The 15,449-nt window shown below is 44.8% G+C and overlaps 3 protein-coding genes across 5 annotated transcripts; 2 read left to right on the top strand and 1 right to left on the bottom strand.

Annotated features, from left to right (window-relative positions):
* The first annotated feature begins 2,223 nt into the window (after positions 1 to 2,223).
* Positions 2,224 to 5,534, top strand: LOC127545121 (cardiotrophin-2-like). Its single transcript, XM_051972201.1, has 3 exons — positions 2,224 to 2,239; positions 2,542 to 2,678; positions 4,459 to 5,534. The coding sequence occupies exons 1-3, from the start codon at positions 2,224 to 2,226 to the stop codon at positions 4,915 to 4,917; spliced, it is 612 nt and encodes a 203-aa protein (XP_051828161.1). The 3' UTR covers positions 4,918 to 5,534.
* An 80-nt stretch (positions 5,535 to 5,614) lies between these two features.
* LOC127562888 (cardiotrophin-1-like) lies at positions 5,615 to 9,489 on the bottom strand. Its single transcript, XM_051998933.1, has 3 exons — positions 9,376 to 9,489; positions 7,676 to 7,794; positions 5,615 to 6,568 (listed from the first exon to the last, which is right to left on the bottom strand). The coding sequence occupies exons 1-3, from the start codon at positions 9,398 to 9,400 to the stop codon at positions 6,122 to 6,124; spliced, it is 591 nt and encodes a 196-aa protein (XP_051854893.1). The 5' UTR covers positions 9,401 to 9,489; the 3' UTR covers positions 5,615 to 6,121.
* A 1,059-nt stretch (positions 9,490 to 10,548) lies between these two features.
* Positions 10,549 to 13,506, top strand: BCL7C (BAF chromatin remodeling complex subunit BCL7C). 3 transcript variants are annotated; one of them, XM_051998904.1, is made up of 6 exons: positions 10,549 to 11,210; positions 11,520 to 11,598; positions 12,578 to 12,686; positions 12,810 to 12,974; positions 13,061 to 13,146; positions 13,273 to 13,506. In XM_051998904.1, the coding sequence occupies exons 1-6, from the start codon at positions 11,119 to 11,121 to the stop codon at positions 13,417 to 13,419; spliced, it is 678 nt and encodes a 225-aa protein (XP_051854864.1). In that variant the 5' UTR covers positions 10,549 to 11,118; the 3' UTR covers positions 13,420 to 13,506. The 3 variants fall into 3 exon arrangements, with proteins under 3 accessions (XP_051854864.1, XP_051854873.1, XP_051854881.1); XM_051998913.1 differs by having other exon boundaries at positions 12,813 to 12,974; XM_051998921.1 differs by lacking the exon at positions 12,578 to 12,686 and having other exon boundaries at positions 10,550 to 11,210; positions 12,794 to 12,974.
* Positions 13,507 to 15,449: the final 1,943 nt, after the last annotated feature.

The following is a 15,449-nucleotide window of genomic DNA, read 5'->3' on the forward strand; positions in this document are numbered from 1 at the left end:
CATCATTAGAGCTGCCTTTTCTGAGGAGCTGGAAGAAACTTGTCTCTTGAGAATAATCTGTTTGGTCTCAGCTTTCTTGGGAGGACCTCTCTCTTACCTAGGGAGAGTTTAGAGGCCAGGAGGAGAATGTCTGAGACCAGGGGAGAAAAAGGGAAGTAAAACTGGAGGCAAGGGAATGAGATAGACATAGGAAAAATAAACCTAAAAAGGGGAGAGAGAAATGAAAACTAGAGAAAGAGGAAGATGAAGTTCAGAGAGAGGTGAGAACAGATCTTAAAAGAGGGGAAAATAAGGTCTTAGTAATAGCACAAGGTCTGGATAGAGAATAGGGGCAGAATCTTAAGACATAAGGCATGGGAAAGAGAGATGCTGAGGTGGTAGAGGAGGAATATCATACCCAGATCACCAAACGAATCACCTGTATCCAGACACCCTAAATTGCCTTCTCCCTTCCTGCCTCCACGTATACCCTTCACCTGTGAATAGATCTCAGATCGGGTTCCTGCCTCCTTCCCCCTCCTGCCAGCCCCACGCCTCACTGAGCCCTCTCAATGAGTCCAAGCTAATCCCCTGACATCACCTACTCCCCCCATACAGCCCCCTCAGCCAGAGGCCTGCTTGCCAAAGGGCCTTTGCTCTTCTTTACATATCTGGCTTCACATCAGCTTCCAAGTATATTGTCCATGCTTTTGCTCCTGGCTTGCCATCTTGGAGCTAGTTCCCAAGTCACCTTTTTTTGGCTCTAATTCTGCAGCTAGACTTCTACTTCCTGGCCTGCCCTGTCAGCTTCAAGACCTCAGGAAGCTGGTATCTCAAAGTCCCAGGCATTTGGTTGCTGCTCCTATCCTTCTACCCAGAAGTGGAGGCCTCAGGGCAGGTAGGGTAGGACAGTATATTGGCTCCAAGGCCTGGATGGGGATTAGACTGGGGGCCTGGCCACTGAGTGACTCTGAGGCTAGGCAATAGGTGATTGAACATAGGACCTATTCAGGATCAGGAGAGCAAGATTTCTCCCAATTTCAACTTTTAAAAATATAATTCTTGTTAAGTGACAGAACATTAACTTCTGATAGTAGTTATATTAATCATATCTATTTGAAAAAATACATAATAACAAAAGGTATTAATCCAATGACATGCAAGTGAATTTGTATTTTATTGCAACAAATTCTGCATATGTTTGAAAAATAGTAGTGTATGAGATGTTATGGTATGCTTGCTCAACAGAGATAAAAATGACTTTGATATGCACATTGAGTCTTATACACCTTGCAGTAACTCAGAGACAAATTCTCCCTATGATTACTGCTCCTCCCACCTTCTCAGACTATAGCCTAAAAGATGGGTACCCCTGCTCTATTTCAGGGATCCAGCTGCCCTGCCCTCAGATCCATGTTCTTAGGGAACTATTTTTTGGTATCCCCAGCCATAGAGAGGAATCCCATAGTGTTTGGTGAATTTTTGTAGAATAATTGTTTCCAGCTCAGAATCCAGATGTTCCTGTCCTCTAGGATACCATTTGCCCTCTTCTCCTAGCCAAGAGCCTTCGTGGCTTACTGGGTGCCAAGGGTGGAATGGGGGTAGGGTTTCGAGGGTGCTGAAGGACAGAGAAAGCCTTTCCTGAGGGGCGGAGTAGAGCCGCCTCTGGGGGAAACTAGATCTCAGGACGTGCTGAGCTGCAGGGATCGGGGCGGCCCCATTGTCCCCCATAATCCCCTCCCCGCCCTCAGCCCTCTCCCTCCTTTGCTTCTGGTGTTTTACAGGCCAGGCAATGGAGGAATGGTGGGGGGAAGCAAGGAAAACAGAGCTGGGGGCCATGGTTATCCTGTTGGAGAATCCCTCTGCAGCCTCTTTACTTTGTTCTCAGGCCCTTTTCCCATTGGGTTTACCTTGGCTTCCTTCCCATTTATCCCCTTTCTATCTTTCCTCCTTCCTTTCTGTTTCTTCTCCTTTGAGTCTCCCAAACCTTCCTTCCCATGGCATCTCTCGTCTTCTACAGCCTCCTTCCTTCTTTTTTCCTGTCACCCTCTTTTCTGTCCAATTCCCATTCCTGCTTCCTGGGCTCTTCCCCCCCTCCACTTCTTCCCTCCTCCAGGGTGTGGTCCTCTGCCTGTCCCATCCAAAGCCTCAGGGATAAAAGGTATAAAGGACCTCAGGGTAGGGCCAGGGAGAACAGGTGCCCCTGGGACCTAGAGACAGAGAGCAAAGGAAAGAGGAACAAACATGACCAACCTACTAGGTAAGTAGCTGAACTTGTGGAGGACAGAAGTCCTGAATCACAGGACCTGAGGGACAGAGCATCTGGGCTCAGAAATTGGAGGGAGAGCCAGGATGGCTCGTTTAACACATCTGTCTGTCTATCCTTTCAGGGAACTGTCTGCAGGTGCCTTTGGGCCTGGTTTGGGGAGATTTGCCTTTTTTTCTCTTCATCTGCTGGGAATTTTTATAGGACAAGGCTCTTGCCTTCTGGAGAAATGGAAGTTAGATCCTCACAGAGAAGTCTCAAACCTGTCTCTGACTTTCTCTCTGTCTTTCAACCAGTTGTCCCCTGCCTATTGTCTCTGCTGCTGGAACCCTTTACCCTGGGTGCCCCATTATCCCTGGCTGACCCCATCAACCAAGCCTATAACTTGGCCCTCTACATGCAGAAGAACACTTCGGTGCTGCTGCAGACTTATGTGAGTGAGAGTGGACTGCTGGCCAGGTGGGAGGAGGTTCTTACACTGGAGATAAAATAGGGCTGCGAGAAAAGGGTTCTTCCTGTTGGGGTAAAATAAGAGATGTCAAAGAGAAGTCTTCAATAGAGGAAAGGAAGGAGATTTTAGGAATAGAAAACTGAGGGAAGGGATATAGAGAAAAGTCGCAACTCCATTTTGAAAATTATAAAGTCAAATATAAATGCAGATTGTAATTTTTATTATTACCTCAACACCTGCCAAGGAGATTATTAGCAGTCAGGAGAATTGGGTTTTAGTTATAGGTATGTTGGAGCCTGCTCCCACCAACTCCTGAAATGCAACTATGACATTTTCAGTGTAGGCATTTACACCTCAGAAATTGGCACATGGCTACAAATCAGAACCGATTTATTGTTTTGTTGACTGTCTAGGCTTAAGATAATGATGGAGAAAATGTTAACAGTTCAGATTAAACTTAAATCTTCATTCCTACATTTATTTTCCTGGAAAGCCAGTTATTAAAATGGCTACCAGCATATCTCAGATTCTAGTCCCAGCTCTCCTACCAAGTGGGTGAGCAAGTTATTTCTTTTCTCTGGAATTTGGATTCCTTCTCTATAAACTGAAAGTTAACATAGATTTTGTATATTTATTGGGCTAGAGTTGGAAGATCAGAGCTCTTGTGAAGGGCTATTATGTGGAAGAAAGATTAGACTTTATCTTTTTGACTCCTAGAGGGTAGAAGTGGCGAAATATTAAAATTAGGCCGAATGGAAAGGGAAACTGTCTAACCATTAGAGCTGTCCAAAACAGAACTAGCTGCCTCTACAATGAGTAAGTTTCTATATCAAGAGAGGTCTTCAAGCAGAAGCCTGATCACTTGTGAGGGACGTTATTAAAAAAAAATTAAAATTAAAAAAAGGTAGTTGATAAAATAGAAACAATTGATTTAGAATTAGAGAACAGGACAGGTAGGTGTCAAAGTAGATAGAGCACTGGCTGTGTAGTCAGGAGGACTTAAGTTCAAATTTGACCTCAGAAACTTACTAGCAGTGTGATCCTGGGCAAGTCACTTAATACCAATTACTTACAAACAAACCGAGAATTTGAGAACAGAAATTGAATCTTATCTCTTAATATTTGCTGTATGACCATGAAGAGGTCAATTTACCTCTCTTAGATTCAGTTTCCTCATCTATAAAATTAGGATAATGACACATAAATTGCCTCCCTCACAGAGTTGTATCAAGAATCAATCATGATGAAGTAGGTATAATGTTTTGCAAACTTGAAATGGCTGTAAAAATGTCAGCTGCTATTTATTGTCCAAGGGGATTCTCATGTCAGGATGAATTGGAGTAGAAGATCCTTTTGTCCCTTCCATCTTAAGAATCCTGTGACTGAATAATCTCTAAGTCCTTTCCATTCATAGGATTCAATGGTTGTAGAAATTCAAAGGAGAAGGGAAAGGAATAAGCATTTATATAGAGTCTATTTTTTGTCAGGCACTATGCAAATATCTTATTTGATTCTCACAATAATCCTGCAAGGTGAGTGGTATTATCCACATTTGGCAATTGAGGAAACTGAGGCAAAATGTCAAGTGACTTGTTCATCTAGAAGACAACTAGAAAGTATCTGAGGTGAGATTGTACTCCAGTGATTTATCCATTGTATTACCTAAATCCTTTCACCTGGGTCCTGAACCTGTTCCATCTAGGGGCCTATGTGACTCGAGTATCTTGCTTACACTCTTATGTACTTTCTGTTGTTTCCACAGCTCCAGTACCAAGGCAGTCCCTTCAGTGACCCGGGCTTCTCAGCCCCTGAGCTCCAGTTGAGCAGCCTCCCCCCTGCAGCTGTCCCCTTTATGTTGTGGAGAGGTCTGGGAGATGGTGAAAGGCTAATTCAGACTCGAGGCGCTTTCTCAGCTCTGGCCCAGCATCTTCAGCTTGTGAATGATGACCAAGCTGACCTCAACCCTGGCAGTTCTGTCTTGCTATCTCAACTGGCAGCTGCAAGGCTCCGGGCCCAGGGCCTGATGGGCAATATGGCTTCTGTTATGACTGTCCTGGGGGTATCCATTCCTCCTGAAGTGGATGCTCTTGGACCTGCACCCTTTGGAGCCTCTGCATTTGAGAGGAAATGTCGAGGCTATGTGGTAACCCGGGAATATGGACACTGGACGGACAGGGCTGTGCGGGACATGGCTCTTCTTAAGGCCAAATATGTGGCATAAGGAACAGGCTGGACTTCCTGTATGAAATGGCAACTATTTCCTGCACACTTTTGAAAGGAAGAGTTGCAGTGTGCTGTTCCTAAGGGGCAAGTCAGCTGCCATGAGGCCATGCCTCTTAATTTGTCCTCTGGAGCCACTGGCCTGATTCTCCCCAGTGTTCCTACTCAGTAGGGATTCCAGTGGTATTGGCTGTGCCAGGGCAGTGTAGGCAGGACCTCCATTGTAGAAGAGTATGAGCAGGTATTTGGGGGTCAATGCTGAATGGATGAGACTTAAGTTACTTTAAGCTTTCTCATTTATTTGGGCATGTGCAGTACAGGATATGATGTCCTGTGTGAATGGATTTTACTTCCTACCTCTAGAGGGATTAATTTCCTCATTAAGTCTACCTCACCACCCATGACTTTGGGCTCCTGCTGTTTCTTAACAGATGCCATTGCATTTTCTATATTAGCTATTTTCTAGTGTTTAGTATCAAACATTTACTTTTTCTTCAAATCATATTGATTTTTCCACCCAATAGTCTTTCATCTTCTGACTCTCAGAGTAGGATGTCATTGTCTAGGGATCTGAGTTCTTTTATTTAATGCTATATTTATGCTGTATTCCTGCAATTTGTGTTTAATCTGTATCAAGAAATAAGCCCAATTCCCCCTTGACACTGTACCTCCCAACTTCAAGAACTGTACACAGAAGGTTATTTTTTTAATTTACAAAAAAATTAATTTATTCTCAGAAATAAAAATCTCCTTTTCAGGGGGATCTATTTCACTGATGAAATATGACACTGATGTCATAGCCTGTTTGCTAGAATTAGGGAGTTAGAGGAATGAGAAAGGGAAAATAAGAGGGGATAATAAGGTAAATTAGGGGTATGGGGAACAATAGAGATCCTTGAGGGGATAGGGTAGGATTTAGGGGTAAGACAATGTGGGCTTCAGAGGTAATTAGGCTGAAGGCTCCTCTGGGGAAATGTCTTGCAACTTTCTTCTATAGTGATATCTTAAGCAGATATTGACTGACTATAGGGGCTAATCCAAAGCAGAGAAGCAGTTAGAAAATGAAGTAAACAAAGAATCTCAGAGATGGAGATAAGAGGAGTATGCTAGTGAAGGGATGGTGACAGAAAATGAAGATGGGTGGGAAGAAAGCTAGCTGGTGGCCCTTCCAAGGGGGACTATGTGGGATAAGGTGGGCCTCTCTCTCAACCTAGCCCTTCCTGCATCAACTGGTCTAGGTCACCTTCTGTGCAGCATACCCACTCATGGTATAATCCACATACCCGGTAGCCCAACAACTTAACCAGGAAGACCCCAGGAGATTCAGGAAGAATGGGGTGGGGCCCTGGGGGCCCTGGGGCTGCACCTAGTACCCCCAGAACAACCTCTACAGCATTCCCCAGTGCCCTTGACTGGTGAGAGGCATCTTCTAGCCGTCGGAGGAGCCTACAGGCAAAAGGATTGAGGTCAGCCTGGAGGTGGCAGATGGTATCCAGAAGTGGGGACAGTGAGTTCAGGGCAGCTGCATCAAGCTGCAGCCGCTCAAGGGTGGGGAGCCCTGAACGAGTTGGGGCCGGGGAGTTCAGCCCAGGCACTGGTAACCCTGGGGGAGAGAAGCTGGGCAGCCCGAATGGGTCCCCCTGATGCTGGACCTGTAAGGGAAGGGTTGGGAGAGGTGTTAGGAATCATTTCTTACCTTTGGATAGACCCTCCCTGGAGGATCCCATTTAAGGCAACAGATCCCCAGTCTTCTATAAAAATACCAGGCAAGAGCAACTCCCCTGAATAGGAACCACTTATACTATAAAATCACCTTATTTTCTACCAGCTTTGATGAAGCCTCCCAGGCCTCTTTGCTCCTCTTGCTTGGTTCTCATTAGGGAAATTGATCTTCTTTATGCTATAAAATCTTCCTTACCAATAACACAAGATTTTTCTTCCCTCTCCCCCCTCCAAATATGGATGTCTATTATCCCTCCCAGGGGAATGCTCCCCTTTGCAGGGCTGGATTCCGATTAGAATCTTAGAATCTGGAATAATCTTATAGGAAACTGAGGCACAAAAGGGATGTTAGTTGCCCAAGGTCATACAACATGTGTAAACAGAGCCAGAAATAGAACTTAGTTCTTTGAGACTTGCACTGCAGCTTCTCCAAATCAGTGTTAATGGTGAGGTCCTACAGCAGAGATAGTCCAAAACAGTAATGATCTAACAGTGACTAGCCCATGGATCACTGGGATTTGAATTTGGATACACGGCATAACATTTCTCTCCCACCTTCCACCAATTTCATTTGTGCCTGTATGTTTCTCTCATCAGCACTAGGGGCTTCTCAGAGAAAGCTGGTAGTGAGGCAGGTGGGATGGAAGGAAATTTGCTATGCAGTGAAAAGATAAAGCTTTTAGTGATTAATAACTTGACCTGAAAGGGAAACCAACAGAAAGTGGATTTTCTTTTATATACATGGGAATGAGTTCTGATCTTGCTTATTTCTAATTCTAAAGTTATCTATCCTTTAAAACAAAGCCAAGCCTAGTCTGGCATCAAGAACTCTACCCTAAGAATCAATGGCTCTGGATTCTCTAATCCTAGTTCTAATTCTGGAAAACTTAAGTTTCTTTTGTATAATGGCAGAGTTGGATTAGATGGTCTTTCCAGGGATTGCCCCTAAAATTGAATAATTCAAAGGGTATAGGACAATTGTCTCCATCTTTCCCCATTCCCTCCTCCACCCCATCACTTCCCACCTCCATACTCACATATTCCTGAAGCAGTTGTTCAGCATAGCTAGTGAGGAGCCTTGCAAGGCTGTGGGTCTGACGTATCTTGGCCTCAAGGTGGGGGAAAGATGAGGCCGAGGAATGGGACTGTAAGTCCACTGGAGGGGACAGGGGAGGGATGAGGAGGGATCAAAATCCAGGTCTCCCGATAGGCTAGGTCTCCCTTCCCCCCATAGCATACTATTTTTAGTACCTAATTCATAACTTGGTTCCACATTCTCACTTTATGACAATTAGGGCTACGATCCTATTTTCCTCTACCCTAGTTATTTGAAAGGAGAAATTGATCTATAAGGACTGGAAGTAGCAAAGTACAAGGTTAGGCGTGGGAATCCAAAGGGGAGGCTCCAATGACTATATTAATCACAAATCCTAGGTATGTATTATAGTACCCTGAAGTAATCTCTGATAAAACCAACTACAATTCAGAATCCTGGCAAGTTGATTAATAACTTGAATTGGCCTCAGACTGCTCTTAATTAGGAGTTCAGTTATTCAAGGGTCTAATTTTTAACAGTTTCTTTTATAATCTAGTCCCTCTGTATACACCCCCAAAGCCAACAAGGGGAAATTCTAGGACAGAAGTTCTTAATTTTTTTGTGTGTCATACTCTCTTGATAGCCTAGAAAAACCTGTGGACCCCTTCTCCGAATTATGGTTTTTACATGTATAAAATATAATACTTATTAATTATATTTAAATGCTCATCAAAATATAACAAAACAAAGGTGTGGGGGGAAACCAAATTTGCAGACCTTAGGTTTAGAATCCCTGTTCTAATTTAGGATATGGAAAACACTTGAATATATGCCCAGGATCTTTTTTACACTTGCCTAAGAGAAAACTACATTTCCCAGGATGCAAAGAACTTAAGCAGACGCTAGACACATGGTGCTTCATATTGTAGGGGGAGGACTAGTAAGAAGGCAGCAACACGCAAAGGTGACCAAGTTCTTTAACCCATGCTTGGCCTCAAATGCCTATCTCCCCAATATCTTTTCCTGCTCAGTTTCTCTCTCTCTCTCTCTCTCTCTCTCTCTCTCTCTCTCTCTCTCTCTCTCTCTCTCTGTCTCTCTCTCTCTCTCTCTCTCTCCCCCCCTCTCTTTCCTCTCTCTCTCTCACCCCCCCCATACACACACCCACACCCCACCCACCTCTTTCTTCCCAAGACCCTCCCTCCCTTAACTCAGGTAGCTTAGCTCTGGTTCTCCTGTATAAAGAGCAAAGATCTTCCTTGCATCCTACCCTCCCCCACCTTGTCCCCCACCTAGACATTAATTGACCTTAATACATTAATTCAGATTCTGGGACTTGACTCCTCAGTCAGAAGCTGATATTTTTGCCTAAGATTTTCAACCCTAGACTCTTTTCTTCTCTCCAACATATAACGTGTCTACTTCACTTCTACAGCACCACTTTCACCTGAAGTCCTATCCTTTTCGTTTCCTCCTCTAAGCCCTTCCTCCATTTTCTTAATCAGGTCCCTTTCCTTTCTTAAAATCCATACTTTTGCTCTTTAGTCACTAAACTCTCCTTTCCAGAACACAGACAGTATAATACAGCCCTGGGCACTTAACCTGTAGGTCCGAATCGTGTTCCTCCTATTAACCTGCAATCTTGCCCAAATTCCCAGCTTTGTCTTCTAGACGATATTTTTCCAAGACCCAGAAGTCCCTTACCCTTGTTTCCCTCCCTCTGGCTCATGTTGGCCCCCTCCGTCCCCTGGCTGGTCCCGGTTCCCTTACATGCCCCCTCCTCCCCTGCCCAGAGAGAAGAAGGAGGGAAGAAAAAGGGGGGTAGGGGGCGTGGTCCACTATCAACCAATCAGGGCCCACCCCCAAACTCCCCCCCACCTCACCCCAAGCCCAGATTCCAGGGCCCTGAGCTCACCTTTCAGCCCTGCCCTGAGGAGTGGAGGAAGGCCCTGGAGGGGGTATTATAGGTCTTGAGTAGATAGAAATCTTAAGGATCTCAGGGTTTCTCCCTCCCAGAGTTTCAGCTTTTCTCTTAGTCTAGGAACTGGACACAACTGTCACCTTGCTGATGAGGTCACCCAGCAGCAAAGGGGCAGGGACTGTCAAAGTTCTGAGAGGGCAGTTAAAGGAAAGAAGCTAGGAGTTGGGGTGGGGGTGGGGGGAAGGAAGAGGAGGACTCCTGGGTTCAGGGAGGGAACTAGCATGCCTGGAATTCGAAGAATGTGCCTATTGGATAGCTTCCTGGGGAAACATCAAGGGAACTACTACCCCCAGGAGTCAGGGGGTGGAGGGAGGAAGGGGAAGAGACTTCTGGGGGTTGATAAGGAAGGTGAAACAGGAGTTTCAGTCATAGGTATGTGCAATACACCAATAGATCTACACCATACGTTTGAACAAACACATCTAAATGCCACCAACTAGATACAGGCAAGCAAACTGACAGATACATTTTAAAAGGATACCTAATATAGTAGGTGTGGGTGCCTGCAGAGGGATGAAACAGTGGTGTCCACAAACACTCAGGCCCGTGGCACAGCCCCACTAGCTGACTATTATACCAGCACCCACAGATGCTGTGCACGGTGAGCTAAGGACCCTCACAAACAGGCTCAGCAAGAATGTACAGACTGGATGGCATTAATGCCCACAATGATACATACTTGCCAACAGATCCACACTATTCTCACATGCACACAGAGGCAGAAAACTCTACAGGCACAAGGGGGCAGTCAAAGTAGCTCAAACTGAAATCGGGTAGGGACCTCCCCCTCCCCCTGCCCCCAGCCCTGCCCCCGCCTCTACTGCCAGGTCCTGGTCCTGTCTCTGGAGGGCAGGGGGCGCTGTGGGGGAGCCAGGGTGGGCGGGGAAGTGCAGTCAGGACAGGGGGCGGAGTGTCTCGTCCAGGGGACTGCTGCTCCTGGGTTTCCTGGCTGCAGCAGGGAAATCCCCAAGCCAGAGCAGAACTAGGGGGCGGCTGGGGTAGGGGCGGGCTCATAGAAGAAGCCAGAGAGAGGTGACAGAGAGGGAGACAGACACTGACGACAGGGAACAGAAGAAAGGGAAGGAGAGACAGTGAGGGAGGCAGGAAGAGTGACTCACAGAGAGAAGGGAAGACGACAGACAGCGGGGAGGAGAGAAAAGAAAAAAAAAATTAAAGCAGGAAGATAGGATGGAAAACCAAGAGGGAAAGGAAGAGAGGTAGTGAAACAAACAGCCGGGTAGATTGAGAAGTGGGGGAAACAGGAAGCCAGTGAACAAGGGGTAAGGGGAGAAAGGGACAGTCTGGAAGGGAGGAAGAGGCAAAACTGAGCAAGGCAGAGAGGGAACTCGAGGGGAAAAGAGCATCAAGTGACCCAGAGAGAGGGATTCGGGGAGTCCAGGAGGGGCAGAGTCAGGGTCCCTAGTGCAGGCCAGGTGGGCCTCAGGAGAAGCAACACCTCAATTCCCATGGCGGGCCGGACAGTGAGGGCTGAGACCAGGAGCCGGGCCAAGGATGACATCAAGAAGGTGATGGCAACCATCGAAAAGGTCCGGAGATGGTGAGAACGGGGCCCAGGGACTGGAAGGTTGGGTTTGAGATAAGGAGGAGGGGAAGGGATATGGGACAGTAACATGGCAGTAACAGTGAGAGGAGGAGTAGGAGGGTCTCAGAAAGACCACCCTCCAAACCTTTAGGTATTTAAGTATATCCCACCAGGTTGCTGTTTTTCTCTTCTCCAAAGATAGCTGTGCCATAGAACAGTGAGAGTGTGTGTGTGTGTGTGTGTGTGTGTGTGTGTGTGTGTGTGTGTGTGTTGGAGGGGTGAATTTCTGGCTCTGGCTGATCTGGCTTTGTGGACCACCCCCAGGGAGAAACGCTGGGTGACAGTGGGAGACACTTCCCTCCGTATCTACAAGTGGGTGCCTGTTGTGGACCCACATGAGGAGGTGAGAGAAATCCCTTTCAACATCATTGCTTCTCTATTCCTTTTCTTTCTCTTCTTTGTAACATTATATATCCTTCCCCTGCTTTACCTGTTTTTTCTCAGTGTCACTATCCCACTCTCCCCTATTGGATTCTTTCTTCTCATATCCTATAAGTTACTAAAGTCTGTTGACTCTTATGACTGCTGTGACATTTGCATCTGTCCTATTCTTCCTATTTCTATTTGCTACCACCCTCTCTCTTCCCACCTGGATTATTGCAATAGCCTCTAAATCCATCCTTCATATTGCTGCCAGATGTTTTCCCTCCCCCTCTTCCCATGGCTTGCCATATCTAGTCATGTCATTGCTCAAAATCTTCTGCGGTTTCAGGTTGTCTACCTATTGAAGGTCAAGCTCCTTTGCCTGGCAGTCAAGGCCCTCCACCACTAGGCATCATCCAGCTTTGCAGACTTCCCTCCTGCAGCTTTCTTTCATCTCTACTGACTGGTTAAGCCAAAGTAGACTGTTTTCTGTCCTCTATGCTTTCCTACCAATTTCTTGTACCTAAAATGTCCCTATTCCCTTCTCACCAGTTGAATTTTTACTCATTTTTTAAAGCCAAACTCAAATATATCCTCTGTTTTGAAATTTTCCCTGGGCTTAGAAGTAATAGCTGTACCTCCTTTCTTCCAAATCCATAGAATCCTCTTTGCAAGTCCGCAATGAACTGATTATGTATTCTTTTGGATTATTGATATATGTGTCTGTCTCCCAGCTCTTAGAGGGCTGGTCTCTTAATTTTTAAAAAATTATCCCCTCCATACCTTAGCACAAATCCCTGAATACTGGAGGTGTCTAATGAATATTTGTTGAAAAGAGCTGAATTCCTTCAGGGTCTTACTCTTTTTTCTTTCTTAGGAAACTTTCTCATTCCCTCTCCTAACTAAGTCACTCCCTTTTCTACCATTCTTGAACTTCCTTTTCCTTTTCCCTTCTGCAGGAACGTCGACGGGTGGGAAGTGGGGCTGAGAGGCCCCGAGTCAGGGAGCGGAGGGGTCGGGGAGCCAGTCCGAGAGGGGGTGGTCCCCTTATCTTGCTTGACCTCAGTGGTATGTAGGGGCATCTGGAGGGTAGGAGAATGGAAGTCTTGGGTGGGGGAAGGGAGAGGAGATCTTAAAGCAGAAGAAGCCAAGGCACCCAAGCCCATCTCTCCCAGCCTCTCTCCCCCCCAGCAGATGAGAACAGCAATCAGAGTTTCCATTCAGAGAGTTCCCTGCAGAAGGGCACAGAGCCCAGCCCAGGGGGAACTCCTCAGCCTAGTCGACCAGCTTCACCTGCTGCTCAACCAGATGGAGCTCCTGAAGATGCCCAGCCCCCAAGACTGGGTCAGGAAAGAGGTAAGAACTCAAACAACTCCATTGGTTTCCCCTTATGATCTTTAGCACCTTGTTTCCTAGGATGACCTGCTTCATTATTATTCCAGAACCAGGAAGTGTGACTATAGGTGGGACAGATGAACCCCCAATGCTGACCAAGGAAGAGCCTGTGCCCGAGTTATTGGAGGCTGAGGTAAGAAAGGCTGAAGAAAGATGTCTGGCTTTGAAGGAATAGGGAATAAGGGATGTGGAAGGGCTGGGAGAGAGGAGCAAAATTCTTGGAATGTAGGAAAACTTATCCTCAGTTCCTCCTCCCCAGGTTCCTGAAGCTTACCCAGTCTTTGAACCAGTGCCCCCTGTACCTGAGGCAGCTGTGGGGGAGACTGAAGACTCCGAAGGGGCACCCCCTCTCAAGCGTATCTGTCCAGATGCCCCTGAAGGCAGTCCTCTCCCTTCGGATCCTTGAGCCTAAAAAGCTGATCCATAAGTTCTTATGTCCTGCCTCTCTTCCCCCACCCCAGGCCTTTACAAATAAAGAAGCTTTTGTAGCCAAGTATTCTATCACTTCAGTCAGAACACCAAGGTTCTGCCTGATATCCTCCTGTTCTCTCAGGAACCTGGGCTTTCCCAACCATGCAAAGAAAAGCGGGACATCCATAAATATTCACAGATCTATTTGAGAAGGGCAGTGAGGAAGAGGGCAATGAAAAAAGAAACTGTATGTTGGAGCCTAAAAGTATTAATAGAGTTTTTTTCTCTTCTATCCTCCATTGTGCTTTCCTTCCTATCTTTTCCATTTTCTGTTCTTCTTTTCTAACAACCTAAATCCTTCCCTGTACAAGGTCCTTCTTTGATTTTTAAAAAACAATGGGTTTTATTATGGACTTAGTCACCAACACAAACATTTCAACACACAAAGAATGAGATCCTATATGAAACTTTGAATTTGTCATATAGTTTAAAGAAAGATATATTAACTTTAATGAGGTAGTAACCAAATCATTGTGTCCCTTTCAGTATTATTTTCCTCTGTGCATTCAAAAATGTTTTTATTGATATTCTAGTATTTCATGCTTATCAATTTCCGATAACAAACCTTCCCTTCAGTAGGCCTCTCTTGAAACAATTAAGCCAAAACAAATCAACACATTGACCATGTTGTCAGAATGTTTCTCATTTTTCACTTCTAGTTCACCACCTTTCTGCCAAAAGACAGGATATATGTTGCATCATGAATCATATTAAGTCATACTTGGGCAATGCTTTAAGGGCTGGAGTTCTAAGGTCTTCTAAAATAGTTTCTTGTCACATTATTATTGTGGTCTTCTGATTTTTCTAATTTCACCCTATCAGTTCATGCATTCTTTCCATACTTTTTTGAATATGTCATATTCATCATTCCTTATGATACAATAACATTCCCTTCTATTCCTATACTACAACTTATTTGTGCAGCTATTCCTCAACTGGAGGATACTTATTTTTTGTTTCCAGTTTTTCACTGTAACAAAAAGTGTCATATGTGTGAGTAGGTGTCATTGATCTGATTGGAGTATAATGTTGGGCCATTTTTCCTTACAAATATTGTAAAATCATTTTGACTGTATATGATATAGAATGCCTGTTTACTCAGATGGATTTGTAGTTGTACTCCTAGGGAAAACCATTTATCTAAGCCCTAATAGTCTTTCTCTGCCGTGTGAGTCACATTTTGAAGTAAATTTATAATTTTCTTTACCAAATAGAGTTATTGAGGATGAGGGTCCATACTATTATGACATCAATTGCATATGGAGTCTATTACTGGTTTTCTACCCATATCTAAGCCAAGTTTTCTTTTATATTATTTCCACACATACTCCTGTTTGCAAGCCTCACTGTGTGAATGGAGCTGGAATGACATGTTTCCAAAATATTTTCTTTTCTTTTTTTTTTAATAACTTTTTATTGATAGAACTCTTGCCAGGGTAATTTTTTACAACATTATCCCTTGCATTCACTTCTGTTCTGATTTTTCCCCTCCCTCCCTCCACCCCCTCCCCCAGATGGCAAACAATCCTTTACATGGCAAAATATTTTCGATATTAAGAACAGTTAAAGGGTCTCTTTATGTTGATTGTGGAATGGAATATATATTTTCTCATGAGGCTTATAGGACCTTAGGTCAGTCTTACTACACAAAGCCTTCAACAACACCTTCAGGAAAATAACTGAGCATGTAATTACAAACCTTATTCATTCAGAAGGATCTTGTTTTAAGGCTAGATGATGATCTTAGAGGCTATCTAGTTCAAATGGAACTCAAATAGAAATGGGGGCTCCTATTCCATACATGAGTAGCCCAGAGAGTTGCATGTTGACTTAGTTTTCTAATGTGATATCTCCATTTTATAATATTTTTATTTATTTTACTAATTATTTCCCAATTACATTTCAATCTAGTTCTAGCCTTCCTTTAGGGTGCTGTGGGCTATACTGCCTGCCTGTTTGACACCT

Source organism: Antechinus flavipes, chromosome 1 (assembly GCF_016432865.1).
Source record: "Antechinus flavipes isolate AdamAnt ecotype Samford, QLD, Australia chromosome 1, AdamAnt_v2, whole genome shotgun sequence".
Lineage (NCBI taxonomy): Eukaryota > Metazoa > Chordata > Mammalia > Dasyuromorphia > Dasyuridae > Antechinus > Antechinus flavipes.